This window comes from Quercus lobata, chromosome 3 (genome assembly GCF_001633185.2).
Source record: "Quercus lobata isolate SW786 chromosome 3, ValleyOak3.0 Primary Assembly, whole genome shotgun sequence".
Taxonomy (NCBI): Eukaryota; Viridiplantae; Streptophyta; class Magnoliopsida; order Fagales; family Fagaceae; genus Quercus; species Quercus lobata.
In genome coordinates, this window is record NC_044906.1 from 23,885,579 (window position 1) to 23,901,362 (window position 15,784).

At 36.2% G+C, this 15,784-nt stretch overlaps 2 protein-coding genes across 3 annotated transcripts in view; both read right to left on the reverse strand.

The window, feature by feature from the left end:
* Positions 1-6,830, reverse strand: part of LOC115979539 (intracellular ribonuclease LX-like) — a 37,020-nt gene extending 30,190 nt beyond the window's left edge. The window contains exons 1-5 of one of the 2 annotated variants that reach the window (XR_004089079.1): positions 6,581-6,830; positions 6,297-6,486; positions 5,386-5,648; positions 5,156-5,259; positions 4,718-4,816 (exon numbers count right to left, since the gene is read on the reverse strand). Coding sequence is in view for 1 of the 2 variants with exons in the window: in XM_031101594.1 (XP_030957454.1) it covers positions 5,401-5,648; positions 6,297-6,486; positions 6,581-6,820 (678 nt within the window). In the remaining variant the exon portion in view is untranslated. Of the gene's footprint in view, positions 1-4,717; positions 4,817-5,155; positions 5,260-5,385; positions 5,649-6,296; positions 6,487-6,580 lie in introns of those variants that run through there. The other variant, XM_031101594.1, reaches the window with a different exon arrangement.
* A 2,628-nt stretch (positions 6,831-9,458) lies between these two features.
* Positions 9,459-12,970, reverse strand: LOC115982909. The gene is made up of 7 exons (XM_031105664.1): positions 12,854-12,970; positions 12,207-12,517; positions 11,873-12,094; positions 11,655-11,747; positions 10,330-10,431; positions 9,695-10,238; positions 9,459-9,604 (listed from the first exon to the last, which is right to left on the reverse strand). Exons 2-7 carry the CDS (start codon positions 12,408-12,410, stop codon positions 9,585-9,587), a joined length of 1,185 nt encoding a protein of 394 aa, XP_030961524.1. The 5' UTR covers positions 12,411-12,517; positions 12,854-12,970; the 3' UTR covers positions 9,459-9,584.
* Positions 12,971-15,784: the final 2,814 nt, after the last annotated feature.

Sequence of the window (15,784 nt, forward strand, 5' to 3'; positions counted from 1 at the left end):
GGGAACAGCTTGTATTTGCTATGAGCTTCTAGATATTTCTCAGATCAATAAATTCCCATTTCTATTTAGAAAAGCTCTCTCCTTTTTACATGGTATCAGAGCTTCCAAAGCTCATCAATGGCGTCCACCATTGCTGCAGATTCTGAAACACCACCAACAGATCCTTTGCTTTCAACGAATCCTTCAATTGCTACAGATCACATATCAAATTCGACTCCTTCAATGGATGATCAAAATACCAATCCTTCAAGCCCTTACTACCTTCCACCTTCTGACAATTCTGTGGTTCTTGTTTCACAACCACTCACTGGTCCTGAGAATTACCTGAGTTGGTCAAGAGCTGTGTTTCTCTCTTTGAGTGGTAGGAACAAATTTGGCTTTCTCAATGGCCAAATCTCCATGCTTGATCCATCTTCATCTCTGTACAATACTTGGTACAGATCAAACACCACGATTCTCTCTTGGCTAGTGAATTCCTTGAGCAAAGAGCTTCAATCTAGTGTGATGTACATTCACACTGCGAGGGATTTATGGATCGACATGCATGACAGGTTCTCTCAGCCAAATGCTCCAAGATTCTTTGAAGTTCAGAAAGAAATTTCGAAGCTTTCACAAGGTCAGATCTCGGTGACTTCTTATTTTACAAGATTCAAGATTTTGTGGGATGAACTTGTGAATTATCAAGCATTTCCTACCTGCACTTGCACTTGCACTTGTGGTTCTAAAAAATCTCAGTTAGATGCACAGAAAAAGGATCAAGTTTTTCGTTTTCTCATGGGGCTTAATGATAGCTATGCTAATGTTAGAAGTCAAATTCTGATAACTGAGCCTCTCCCTGGCATCAACAAAGTTTACTCCTTGATTTTGCAAGAAGAGAAACGTAGGCAGATTGGACAAGCAGATATGGTTCTTGAACCAACTGCTTTGTATGCTAATAATAGCTCAAATGCCAAGGGTTATCAAGGACAAACCTATCATGGTGGGAATCAGCAAGGGCATCAAGGTAGTAATCATGGAGGATATGGTGGAAAAGGAGGGAATTCAAAGAAAGAAAGACCTATCTGTGCTTATTGTGGAGTTGTTGGCCATATTGCAGATAAATGTTACAAGCTGCATGGTTATCCCCCGGGTTATAAGCCTAAAGGGAAATCTTCTGCCAATCAGGTTTCTAGTGCAAGAAATTTTGGAAATTTCTCTCCCAATCTTGGTAGTTTTGGGAATTTTGCTTCTCAGCCATTATCTGGTTTTCCTAATCAAGTTGAGATGATGAATTGTTCACCACAGATGATTGGTTACTCACCACAGCATTCTGGTACACAGCCACAATCTCAATTCAATGTGCCTCAATGTCCAATCACTCAATCTCAGTGTGAGCAATTGCTGTCCTTCCTTTAGAGCTGTGGGGTGACTGTGTTCTTACAGCGACCCATCTCATTAACAGATTACCTTCAAAACATTTAGGGAACAAAACTCCTTATGAGATGCTCTTCAAGCAACCTCCTTCATATAATCATCTTAAAACTTTTGGTTGCTTGTGCTATATTTCTACACTTGCTCATAATAGACATAAGTTTGCACCAAGGGCTAAAAAGTGTGTCTTTCTAGGTTATCCCACTGGTGTTAAGGGTTACAAGGTTTTAGACTTGGACACTAAAACCATTTCTGTTTCCAGAGACATCATCTTTTATGAATCAATTTTTCCCTTTGCTACTCTACCACATTCTGCTACTCTTTCCTCAGATGCTTTTCTTGATAGTTTTGTTGTCCCTCATTGTGTACCTGATAGTTTCCCAAGTTTTATTCCCTCACATTCTGTTCCTTTGCAAAATACCATTGCCACTTCAATTGTTTCTGGGGAAGCTTGTGATTCTGCAGCTGCTAATAATTCTGCAGATATTACAAACACTGCAGATTTTCATTCTATAGAACAATTCTCTATTCCAGATTCTCCTCTTGCACATGATACTTCTGTATTGCCTTATGTTTCTGAAATTGGTACTGCTCCTTTAGTTGTTGCTAGGTCTTCTTCACCTTTAGGCATCAGGAAATCCACTAGACCACATAAACCACGCTCTTATCTTCAAGATTATTCTTGTAAGGCAGTAGGTTCTAAGCCATTACCTGGTCAACCTTATGACATTTTTGCTTGCCTCACTTACTCTAACCTAAGCAAATCCTATAAGCAATTTGTCATGGCCATAGATTCCACTTCCCCAGACCCTACCTCTTTTCTTGAAGTAGTTCAATCTCCTGAATGGAGAGCTGCTATGGATAAAGAAATTGAGGCACTTGAGCTTACCAATACTTGGACTTTGACCACTCTACCACCTGGCAAAATTCCAATTGGGTGTAAGTGGGTTTATAGAACAAAGTATAAGTCAGATGGCACAATTGAAAGGCATAAAGCCAGGTTGGTAGCTAAGGGGTACACCCAGAGGGAAGGGCTTGATTATACTGATACCTTTTCCCCTGTAGCAAAATCAGTTTCTGTGAGAATGGTGTTGTCTTTGGCTGCTGTGAAAGGGTGGTTCCTCCATCAAATGGATGCGAACAATGCGGTTTTGCATGGTGATTTGGATGAAGAAGTATATATGAGTCTCCCCCCTGGTTTTCACAGCAAAGGGGAGTGTGTTTTTGGTTCTAGAGGTTCTGGAACACTGGTTTGCAAGCTTAACAAAAGTCTTTATGGACTTAAGCAAGCATCACGGCAGTGGTTTGCTAAGTTCTCTTATACCATCCTGAATTTTGGCTTTATCCAATCAAAGGCAGATTACTCTCTCTTTACTCATACTAAAGGCTCATCATTTACTGTTTTGCTGGTGTATGTAGACGATATTTTGCTTACAGGGAATGATCCTAAGTGCATTCATGAATTAAAAGCTTTGCTTGATGCTAAGTTTGGACTAAAAGACTTAGGTTCTCTAAAGTATTTCTTAGGACTTGAAGTTGCAAGGAGTGAAAAGGGAATCAGTCTAAACCAAAGAAAGTATGCTTTGGAAATTCTACATGATACAGGCCATTTGGGGTCTAAACCAGTTAAAACACCTATGGACCAAAACCTGCATCTGTCAAAAGATCAAGGAAAGCTACTGCCAGATGCAAATCAGTATAGAAGGTTAATAGGGAGATTATTATATCTCACCTTAACCAGACCCGACATAACATACGCTGTACACAGATTGAGTCAATTTCTGGCTGAACCAAGAGAACCTCACATGCTTGTAATCAATAGAATTCTTCAATACATAAAAGGGACACCTGGTAGAGGTTTGTTCTTTGCTAGCAATTCAGATTTACAAGTAAAAGCATTCTGCGATGCAGATTGGGCAGGCTGCCCTGATACAAGGAAGTCTTTGACAGGCTATAGTGTTTTTCTAGGTGATTCTCTAATTTCTTGGAGGTCTAAGAAACAAAGTACTGTCTCTAGATCTTCAGCTGAGGCAGAGTATAGAGCAATGGCTACCACGACATGTGAGATTGTTTGGGTTCTACAGTTGCTAAGGGATTTGTGAGTTGATCATCCTAAGAGTGCTCAATTGTTTTGTGATAATCAAGCTGCATTGCATATTGCAGCCAATCCTGTTTTCCATGAGAGAACCAAACATATTGAGGTAGATTGTCATCTTGTCAGAGACAAAATAACAGAGGGTGTGATCAAAGCTTTCCATGTGTTGAGCCAATTTCAAATTGCAGACATTTTCACAAAGGCATTGGGGCTTCCAGCCTTTTCAAGGTTGGTGAATTGCTTGGGGTTGATTGACATTTATTCATCAAGTCTCAAGCCTACTGAAAGTCAAGTCTGTGAACTTACAGTTCAAGACTTGAAGGGGAGTGTTGAAGCATTCAGTGAAGATGAAGCTGAAATCTCAAGTAACAAAAGCAGGGGCTGTCAAGAACTAAAGGCAGATGAAAACGACAGTGTTTTAATTAAAAAGAAGAAGAGCAGATTGAAGAAACGGTGTCGTTAGACTAAATGTACAGCTGTTAATCTTTTGTTTGTGTTGATGTAAATAGCTTACACGTGTAGGACTCAGATTAACTAGTTTGTTTTGATGGTTAGTTATTTTATTTGCTCTGCTACGTGTATATAAAGAAGGGAACAGCTTGTATTTGCTATGAGCTTCTAGATATTTCTCAGATCAAAAAATTCTCATTTCTATTTAGAAAAGCTCTCTCCTTTTTACAATAACCGAGCTCAAACTCTTTCAGTAATTTATAATTGTCTAGATCAGAGCATCTCTCACCAAAAAAAAAAAACCGATCGAGGTTAGGGCACAAAATTAACTATAATTATAAGTTTTGGCTTCTAATCCCTAACCGGCCGATTCACTTGTATTGATTCTCATGTTGACAAGTTGCCCACCATGGTATTAGTTGCTTCAATATCAACATTTCCAATATTGAAACTCATTCTCGTTCAAAGTTACAAGCACTTCGATTCCTTTCAAAGATTACAGTCATAATTGTCTAATTGTAACTGACTAATTGGTACTAATCAATTAATGTCTTTAGTCATATATATGGGTGTTTCTTATATTATATTCAACTGTGAGTCTGCTTTCTCTCACCAAATGTAACTATTGATAATGATAATAAATACCCAAGGGAGCCCTTCTCATGATAAGGCGCGTATATTTTAATTTGTGTGTGTACACAAAGATGAAGATATACAAAAAGCAAATTTCCAGTAAATATTTAAAACAAAATTTAAGTTCCAACCATGCACACCAGTAAGTGTATTTATTTAAGTTCGAAGCAAAACACACATTAACATTATAGACCCAAAAGTTCCAACCACAACATACATATAATTCCACTTAGGGTGCGTTTGGATACCGCTGAAAACTGAAAACTGAAACTGAAAACTGAAAAACACTGTAGCGAAATAATTTTTAAATGTGTGAATAGTATCGTGGGACCCATTTTTAATGAAAAAGTTGCTGAAAAGTGAAATTTGTGGGTCCGTGAACAGTACACGATGTGCTGTGATTGGTCAAAAAAATTTGAAAAGTCAAAGTTTGCGGCTACTGTTCATTGAACAGTGCATGAACAGTAGCCGCTTGTGGGAAAATCGCGTGAAAAAAAAAAAAAAAAAAAAAAAAAATAGAAAAACGCAAACGCGGATTGGGCAAAAAACGCCCAATCCAAACGCAACCTTAATTACCAAATTATTGTAGATAGATATATTTGCTTTTCTAGAAAGACCGTTAATTAGTTCTTCATTCTGCATGTCATGCATCTTTTGATTCCACCTTAAGCCTGCAGAAAAAGTAGGGTAACAAAAACAAAATTAGAGATTGCAAAAAGGATTTTATAGTAATTGAAGAAAAAGAAATACAAAAGAAAACTAAAAGAAATAAGCAAAATATCTAAAAGAAAACATACAGTAGAGGGAGGAGTTCACTTGTCAGGGTATCGAATTTCTGCCATTTCATTGTCGCCACATTCAATGAATTTGGGTGTTGGACAATCCAAAGCAACTCCTTTTTTGTCAACACAGACGTAAATTTCCAACAGCTGAAACTTACCGTCTTTTTTATTGCACTTGAATTGTATAACTTTTTTATCTTCCGGCTTTTTCGCTAGCGCTGCTTTAAAATTATCGTAGAGGTCGTTCATTTGGTAGGGCTTGAATCTGGGTGTATAAGCTGAGGATGGCGGAAGAAAAATGATAAAATACAATATAGATCAAAACAATCAAAAAGGTAGAATTTTTTTTAAAATAATCTTATTTAGATGTCAAAAATAATAACATGAATATTGTATCTTCGTTGTTGCTAAATCTGCACCTATAAATTCTAGAAGTATATTTAACTATTTATTGCCGAGCAGATTTTAATAACCAAAGAAAGTTCATTTAATTGAGGGTGGGCAATTATGATTCAATCGATTTAAAATTCTCATTTTCTGCAATTTTTATCGCATGGAAAATATTTTATGAAGACACACAAAACTTTGCTTTTTTTCTTCCGTAAAGTCTAAACTTCCACATTAATTATGACATATATTGGTAGGAAAAAAAAAAAAGCACCAATGATTCCACCTCTTCTCCATTCTCATAAAATTCTCTATTCTTGCAATACATTAAGAATAAAATAAAATAAAATAAACATCTAGTTAACGAGTACTTGATGACATTTGGTAATGAATCATTTTGAAAAAAAAAAAAAATTTAATTTTATAAAAATATAAAATGTTGTCAAAAAAATTTAGTATTTTTTTCTTTTTTCAATAAAAAGTTTTAAACGTATTTTCTAAACTAATACACATCTGTAAACTTTTCCCATAAAACAAACCTTTTCTATTCAGTGATTCAAGAAGCTGTCTGGCTTCAATAGTGGTACTAATGGCCAACTTGAAGTATGGTAGTGGATCTAAACCAGAGCATGTGCCATGTTTTAGCCACTGATAAGACCAGAAGTCAAAATCTTCTCGATCGACAAAGCTTGGCCAGTACTTCCGCAGAGCCTTTATAGTATCCTTCACCTACAAACCAAATTCAACCAAAAAAAAAAAAAATCAAATAAATAATAGAACACTTTCTCAAACATAGAAGTTAATTTTCAGCTAATTAACGAACCTTGCTCTTTGTCAGTACATCTTTAGAACACTCTGTTACCATAGAATCAGGAGCCAAAAATGGCCATAGGCCATGCACAGTGAACTCCGAAAAAGGTGGCTGTAAACAGCTACGCCTCACATTGCAGACAGAAATTGGCCACTGAAGGACAAGCTTATAGTAGTCAAACTCCTTTTCAGTACTGTTTGAAACAGGGAAGCAAATGAGAAGCAGGAAGAACACAAACATTTTGGCAATCATTTTCACCTCACCAATGTTTTCTGCTACAAAGCTTTAGACACTGAGCTCTATATATACACATGCTGGTGTGGACAGTGTTTAACTAGGGTAGGTGACCATGGCACAACAACTTAACTTTTATTGACCTATACTGAAAAAAAAAGAAAAAAACAAAAAACTTTTATTGACCTGATCCGACCCACTTTTTCCTCTCTCAACGGGTGTCACCCAGAAAAATCTGATTTCTTATGCTCTCACCAAGATACCAACTTTCTCTCTCCTTTGTTTTATTATCCAAACGAACTAGCTTATTTTATTATTATTTTTTTTTTTAGAGCACTAGATATATATATTTTTAATTAAAGATTAGAAAATAAAATGTTCTCAACTTCTAAAATGTGATGGTATTACATGTATCGATATATGTATCTATTCTCTGATATGATATGGGGCTGTGGACCTCATATTTGTGAAATTCATTACCCCATGTGAGAAGATAAATACATTTATTAGACATATAATAAATTTTCTCTTTAGATAGAGTTTTTCTAAGAAACTACAAACATTAAACTCATATTGACATTCAAGCATTTACCTACTCCCTTTTAGTAAATTAAATTGAAAAAAAAAAATTTATTACTATTATTATTTATGAAATGAAAACCACACCTTAACCCGTATGGAAGTGCAAAATTCTTACATTTCTAATTTCCTTCACTTACCGTAGACTCACCTAACATTTATTGTAAATATTAAAATTACCTTAGTTTCAAATCCAAACAACTAAATCACACTTTAAATCTTTAATCCACGAACTACCATGAATTCGAATGACATTATATATCGTTTCCCGATTTATTTATGGGTGAATCCATTTTGGACAAGAAAATAAAGTATAGAAATTAAGAGATATATATATATATATATATATATATATGTGTGTTAAGGTCAGGGAGAAAGCACATGCTACATGAATATAGTTGGGCAAAATTGTCAAACCACATCACCTGGTACCACTTTCCAACAATTAATTGTGCGATTTCCACTGCATTTCGAATAGGCCAAGCCAGTTTCTAAAATTGGTCAAGGCACATGCATGGGACATACTTCATAAGGGATACCAAATTAATATGCAAACCAAACCTTAACCCATATAGAAGTGCAAAGTTCTTACATTTCTAATCTCTTGCACTAAACCGCAGACTCACCTAACATTTATTGTAAATATTATAATTACCTTAATTTCAAATCCACACAATTAAATCACACTATAATCCACGACCTACCATGAATTCGAATGACATTATATATCTTGTTCTTGACTGATATAAGGGTGAAAACGTTGAAGAAAAGGACCTGTATAAACTTTTTTTCCTTTTTGGACTAGAAAATAAAATATAGAATTTAAGATATACATATATATATATATATATGTTTGTATGTATGTATGTGTTAAGGTCTGGAGAATGCACATATGCTACATGTATGATGTATATAGTCGGGCAAAATTGACAAACCTCATTACCTTGTACCACTTTCCATTTCCAATAATTGTGCGATTTTTACTGCATTTCGAATAGGCCAAGGCACATGAATGGGACATTCTTCATAAGGGAAACCAAATTAATATGCAATCCATTATTGTGACAGACAAAGTTTTAAGTCTTATTATTCCATATTGTGTAATGTGTTCATGTAATATTGATATTTTTTATATCAAAAGTTGGGAGGAGTGATTTGAATCCTAAATCTCTTGAAAAGTTAAAATGTGTCCACTAATTGAGTTAAAATATTCTAAATAATATATTATTAAGCACATGAATAACAATATCTGAATTCAAAGAACCATAAAAATAGAAGTAAAAAAAGGTCCTCTGGCCGCGTTTTTAAAACGCGGCTATATCGCAAAAAAACGTGGCTATAGCCTATAGCCACGTTTTTTTAGGCCACGGTTTATAATGTGGCCTAAAACCCGTGACTATAGGACTGATGGTCCTATGGCCGCACTTTTTAACCGCGGCCCAAGCCCTAGTCCTATAGCCTCGTTTAAAACGTGGCCTAAGGGTACGGGCTTAGGCCGCGTTTTAAACGCGGCCTAAGCCTTTACCATAGGCCGCGTTTTAAACGCGGCCTAAGCGTTTACCTTAGGCCACGTTTAAAACGCAGCCTAAGGTTGATCCTTAGGCCGCGTTTAAAAAGTGCGGCCTAAGCTCCCATTGTGATGGCCTGTGACACTCGTTTAAGCCGCGTTTTAACCGTGGCCTAAGGTTCAGGTCTTAGGCCGCACTTTTTAAACGCGGCCTAAGGTTCAACCTTGGGCTGCGTTTTAAGCGTGGCCTAAGTTTCAACCTTGGGCTGCGTTTAAAACGCGGCCCAAAATTAAAACCTTAGGCCGCGTTGTAAGTGCGGCTTCAGCCCCCCGAATTCTTATTATGAATTGGTCTATAGCCACGTTTTTAACGTTTAAAAACGTGGCTATAGTATTTTTTTTTTTTTTTTCCCTTCTTATTTCCTTTTTCTGGGCAGATTTTTACAAACCTGTCAAACATACAAAATATCTCTATACCTGTCAAACCCAGACTTCCAAGCATTAATTTTCTCTAATAAGAAATTTCTCAAGCATTAATTTTCAATATTCCAAACAACTATACATGAAGAGTCCACGAAGTTACAATATTTGACACAATATTACAATCATGTTTACAATATTTTCAATATCCACGAAGTTACAATATTCCGAATATCCAAACAATTATACATTACAAGAGTCCACGAAGAGTCCTCACTATGATGTAGCGCTATTACCTGAAAATATTATATACGCAATATTAGTAGCACATAATATTGCAATAAACACGCAAGTTTTATGGCCATTAAACGCAAAGTTTGTATTACCTGAATAACCGTGTAAACTTGAGATGACATTCTTTTGTAAGAAGGCTACCATTTCATCCATTCTCCGCTTTGCCTCACCCATTTCCCGCTTTGTTTCGTCCAGCTGCTGCTGATGCCGTCTTTCTGATTCGCGCATTGCTTCGGCCAGTTGCTGCTCATGCCGTGCATCTGACTCCCGCTTTGCTTCGGCCAGTGCTTCGGCTAGTTGCTGCTTATGCCGTGCATCTGACTCCCGCTTTGCTTCGGCCAGTGCTTCGGCCAGTTGCTGCTGATGCCTTTGCTCTGAGTCAGCAAGTTGGTCCCTCATCGAATTTTCCAATGCAGTCATTCGTTGGGCTGTTTCAGTGGACGACGGCCCAGGCACACATGGAAGGTTGGACCCACTTCTTCCTGATGGGGTTGGTCCAAAACCGACCCCACGGACACGTCCAGAATGTTCTTTGCCCATCACTTGAGCGAACGCATCATCTTTTGCCCAGAGAATTCCATCGCGATGGTCTCCTACTAGTTTGCCCCCGTTGGCTAAAATTGCTTTCATTTTCTCCTGTTTTCATATAAGAACCAAATAACATATTATTTGCTATAAACATTTCACGCACAAATTAGAAAATAAATAGGTTATGATATAGGCTTACAATCTTCTCTCGCACTTCATTACTAATAGGAGTCCCATCTTTCGTGCAGTATGCTTTTATGAAAACATCTGCACGCTCCACTGCTTGGCCGCTTTCTTTTGCCTACATCATATTCAACAGTCTCATTACAATAGTGAAAATTTATGTTGGTGATATGAAGCGAGAATCGACAACCAAACATAGCAAATGGAATTTGGAACATAACATGCAATATAACCATAAAACAAATTCCGTAAACATGTAGTTTATTACGTTCAAAAAGACGAGTTGTTTTCTTCATGTGAATGCTGTGTATCAAGCGGTTTTTGGTACCAACCCTCTTGCCCTTTGATTTAATAAAATAGCCATTTTATAAGAGGTAACGTTTGAAAAAGTGTGGCCATAGCACCCTTGTTGACAGCTTTGAAGACATTTTCGCCACATTTAAAACGCGGCTACAATGCCACAACTATAGCCACGTTTCTTAAATGTGGTTATATCTGTTACCTATAGCCACGTTTAAAACGCGGCTATAACCCCCTAACTATTTTTAGAATTTTGTCTATAGCCACGTTTTAAACGCAGCTACAACCCCCTAAATATTTTTACAATTACTCTATAGCCACGTTTCAAACGCAGCTACAACCCCCTAAATATTTTTACAATTACTCTATAGCCACGTTTCAAACGCAGCTACAACCCCCTAAATATTTTTACAATTACTCTATAGCCACGTTTTAAACGCAGCTACAACCCCCTGCCTATATGCATCCCAATTGCTATATACCAAACCAAACTCTTGCTAACAAAGTGGCAAACATAAATATTAATGAAATCTCTAATCAAAAACAGGAAATATCACAAGAAATGTCTCTTAACAATCATAAACATGCAAAAAAGCCAAGTCTTCCTTACCCCAACACTGTGCATATGATCAGTAAACTAGTTTCTTCAAACTCTTCAGATTCATCACACATAATAATTTTAATTCAACCAAACAATATGTACGGAAACTCTATTTGTGATTTTTTAATATTGATTATTTCTAAACCAAGAAGTTTATATTATTACAGTAATGAAATTGTGGATTGCTTAGTTTGGACCCTACGACAATGTTGGGCATTGCCACCATTACTGTCATCTCCATGCAAGCCCTTCCTCAATGCTAAACTCACGCCGACAACATCTATTTTAATTTTCATGAATTCGAATCGACCATGTTCTTTCAACAACAAATAAATAAATAAATACAACTAGAATTTATTGATACCACCAATATGTCACAAGTTCAATTAAAATAGTAGAGCATTAAAACTGTGAATGTTGTTGCATAATGCATTTCTTACCATATTGTCAGCAGTTTGTGCAAAACTTATAGGCCCTGTCCTCGCTATATCCGTCTGAAACGAACGACTTCTCTTGTTCGTATCCGTTAATTCCTTTACACATTCCCGCCAACAAATTAAAACAAACAAATCAGTTAAAACACTGTACTCGGTATAGACATTTCTACATCATATGTATAGTACCAGTAAAAGATAATAGAGCAAGAAAATAGCGCAACCTTCGTTTTACCGGCAAACCAATAGTCAACTAGTGCGCGGTAGTCCTGCTCGTCAGCCCAAGATGGTTTTTTGAGATAAACCTCTTCTATTAACGCATCTTTTGGGTAGCATTTTTTTTTTAACTTACTCCTTCGATTCCTTCTCAACTCCCCTAACAAGTGCATTGCCCAGTTCATTTGATTTGCTGGTTTGATAATATCTGGGTCAATGATCCACTTTTTCTGAAATGCAAAAATTGAGTTAGCATAGTGCAATAATTCACCCTACTGAAAATGTCATTTAGCACATACACGACTATACATAACAATTAAAAGTAGCTTAATTTGATACAACCTCTATCTCTACCCAGGCGTCTTCTTTGCATTTACGGTCGACATGCGTCCAAGTAGCAGGCATAAGTGGGCAATAGTTGCGGCAGATGCATAAGGTGCCCAACCACCTTTTGAATGTTTGCCCGCTTTCCCCAACCGGTTGCATGCTCCCATTTAACCCACATACAAGTTTCTTGTTCGGTGGGAGAGCCCATATTCGCTGCATTAGCGTTATTCCACGTCTTTTATTTATATTATTGGATATTGGGGTTTCCCGAACTGCATCTTCTGCACGCCCATCATTGGATGGTGCGGTTTCTTGGACCAAATCGTCTGCATATAGTAAACCATTATTAGAGAGAATGAAATTTCAAAGTTCACAATTACAGAAAAGTCACTGTATATAGCTCAAGTGCTCAACTAACATGATATATGTGATCTTTGTAAATGTGGACATTTTGATACTTAAAGAAACTAATAATAACAAATAAGTCAACCATAATACCTATAATATTGGTAACACCATTACTGCCAGTGTCATGTACATGCACAGCCAAGTTGAATATCATTTCCAAAGCTCGTAAATCACATGAATATCATTATTACAGCTTGGGTAAAATAACCTCAAACAAAAACATAATACCCATCAAAAGAAATTAGAACTTTTACCTCAAATAAAGTGATGAAGATGCTTTGGGGTTCCTAAGTATTTTTGCAGTGATCTTGTTGAAAAAATGATGGTGAGGATTGATTGCTTTGGAGTGGAGGCCGGTGGGTGAGTGTGGAAGTGAGTGTGTGTGTGTGTGTTTAAGTAAAGATAAAAGAAAGAAAATGAAAGACCCTAATAGAGGCAGCCAGCCAATAGAAAGAAGAGAGGTGGGTGAAAATGAGTGATGGGGACTGGTGTTAGGTGGGGGGGACGTGCAAACTAAAAATCTGACTTGACCCCCTCTTTTCTTTTTGTTTTTTCTCTGATGACAAGGATGTTACACATCCACAGTGAACAGAATATGAGATAAAAGTAATTGTGCTAAATGGAGTTAGGAATATTAACCCAAACTCCAAAGAAGTTTAGTAAAATTTCCTTAAGGACACTCATTACCATTTTCCTTCTTAGTATTACTTGATTTTGCATGAAATGTGTGCCACTATATTTATTGAGTCCAATTTCATTGGAGTTTCTGTTCCTTAGAAATTCATTTACTTTTCCAAGGAACAAGTCCAATTCTATTAAATCGGGTCATCACCATTTTAGGCTTTGCTTTTTATTAATTGCTTAAAGAATTGCACATTTGAAATCGATTTGGTCCCTAATTATGTCAAGTGGTGGTACTTAATTGGATCATTTCCCTAAATCTCACTTCTTGTAGAACCCATCGAGGAGAAGATTTAACAAATTCTGTCCTTACCCCCAAGTTTGCACAGCCAATTTGGTTCCATGCACAACCAAATATTTTCCATACCCTCAACAAATTGCAAGCTGGCCAAGTGCCAAAGAAAAAGCGATCTCCCATCCCACGCGACCTCACCATCTTTTACTAAAAAATAAGTATGGCCTCCCATGCAAATCAAGTTTCCTAAATATTTTTCACACGTCTCTACCCTCTCCACAGATAAACACCCAAACTCCCAGACACGCTACAAAAACTATCAAAACCCAGAAAATACACAAACAAAACCTTCTCACAAACAAAACCTGCAAGAATCCCTGAAACACCCAAATTCCCAGCCAAGAACACCACCAAAAATACCCAAAAACAATGCCCTTGCAAACCCAAATAGAACCATAAATATCCCTGTTTTAACCCATAAAATCAACCCCAAAATCGACAATCTCAACCCCCACTGAAAATAACCCAGCAAATCCTCCAAAACTCTCACTACAAATATCCTACAATAAGCCAAGAAAAATCCCACTGGAACTACAGCCAAAACCCCACTGTCAAACCCTTAACAATTCTCAGGAAGACCCAAAAATAGTCACTGTAAACCCAACACTGAAAACTCCATCAGATACCAATAAAAATCCCTTCATACAAACCAACCAGAAAACCCATTTGAAAACAGCATCAACAGAGCATAAAAAAAAATGAAAGATAAACGGAGCAGAAGCATAAGCTAAATACCAAGACATGAAAGCAGAATACAAAGAAGGAAAGAAGAAATTCAAAAGCAGAGAACCATACAGAAAATTTTCTTGAAGTTTAAGGTCAACAAATTTTCTACTTTTGATGTTGGGCTTACTATTTTTTTCCCCTATATTTTAGATCAAATTGGTTTTTGTTGGGCTTTTTGCATTTAATGTTTAAACATGCTAAGATATTGTCTAGGTAATCATATTTAAGCTCATTTTATCTGTTGAATTTAAAAAAGTTTGGGATCAGGAGGATCAGGAGTTCAAAATTTTATTTCAAAGGGTCAACAAAATATTTTAAAAATATTATACATAATTCTTTTTTTTTTTATTTAGCTCTTATACTTTTTTTCTATTTCTTTTTCTTTTTTGGCCAGCTCAGATGGTTTATTTAAAGTTTTCAACCCCCTAATCTTCACTTGGTGCCGCCCCTGTGACCACCCCGTGACTTTACCATTACATAAGGTAATGTCCCCCCAACAGTAATTCTGTTCTTTTGTTTAGATCTAAATATATCCATCATCAAATTAAAAACTGATTTCTATACTGTGCGAACTGCACATTTTTACAAGGGAAAAGTGTGTTTTTTTTTTTTTTCTTAGAAACAGAAGGGAAAAGTTAATTAAAATGCAGTAAGAGCAGTAGTTTAAAATATATTTTCAGAAATTTTTTCTGATAAAATGAAAAATAAAATTAAGAGTTTTCTCAAGCTTAGTGAGGGAAGAGGGAGATTTGTATTTGTATTTGGAGTTAATGAAACAAGAATTGTGTTAGGAAGTCTAAAATTTGCTACAGCACATCAACTCATTTACATATGCTTATACGTTTTATTAGCTTGTTGAAAAACATTATAACGAACATAATTATGGAATAGTTTTTTAAACGTATGACAGTTGATTTCTGATGTGCACTCTGCACAAATATTGCACTTTAATTTTTGATAATCAGCACAAGTCTTACACTGATACGTACAAAATCAATTATTAAAACACTGGAAACTTCAGAAAATGGCAAGGTAAAATAAATAATAGAATTCACTTACCAAAATTTGTTCATTCCACCAACCTAGGAGTAATGCATCTACAAAATTTGGTGATAAGTAAGAAATAGTATAGCATCACAAAAAATGGTCTAAACCTTTTGGTTTTTGTTTTATTTTTTTGGAATATGATAGTATGGATTAGAATCCTCTGTCATTTGCTTTAAATTTGTTGGCTTTTATATGTAATTGGAGGAGACTCCACCCTGTGTACAAAGCTTAATGCCTCAAATGTACAGTTGTTTGTAATAATTAATGAATTTCTATTTTATATATATATATATATATATATTTATAGTTGACCCTATATCTTCTTCTTGTGGAGATGTACAACTGAGCTAAGCTATCTTAGTTGTCTGCTTCTTTGCTTTGAGTCTCCTCAATTAAAAATGAAAGGTTCAAATGTCTTCATTTTGATGGGAGAGTA

Bases quoted from the DNA above. Each gene is read 5' to 3' on its own strand.
- LOC115982909 (XM_031105664.1), bottom strand. From the start codon at position 12,410: ATGCAGCGAATATGGGCTCTCCCACCGAACAAGAAACTTGTATGTGGG. The intron at 12,095-12,206 runs GTTGTATCAAAT...TTTGCATTTCAG, and splicing joins ACGCCTGGGTAGAGATAGAG to AAAAAGTGGATCATTGACCC. The intron at 11,748-11,872 runs GTTGCGCTATTT...GAATGTGTAAAG, and splicing joins GGTTTGCCGGTAAAACGAAG to GAATTAACGGATACGAACAA.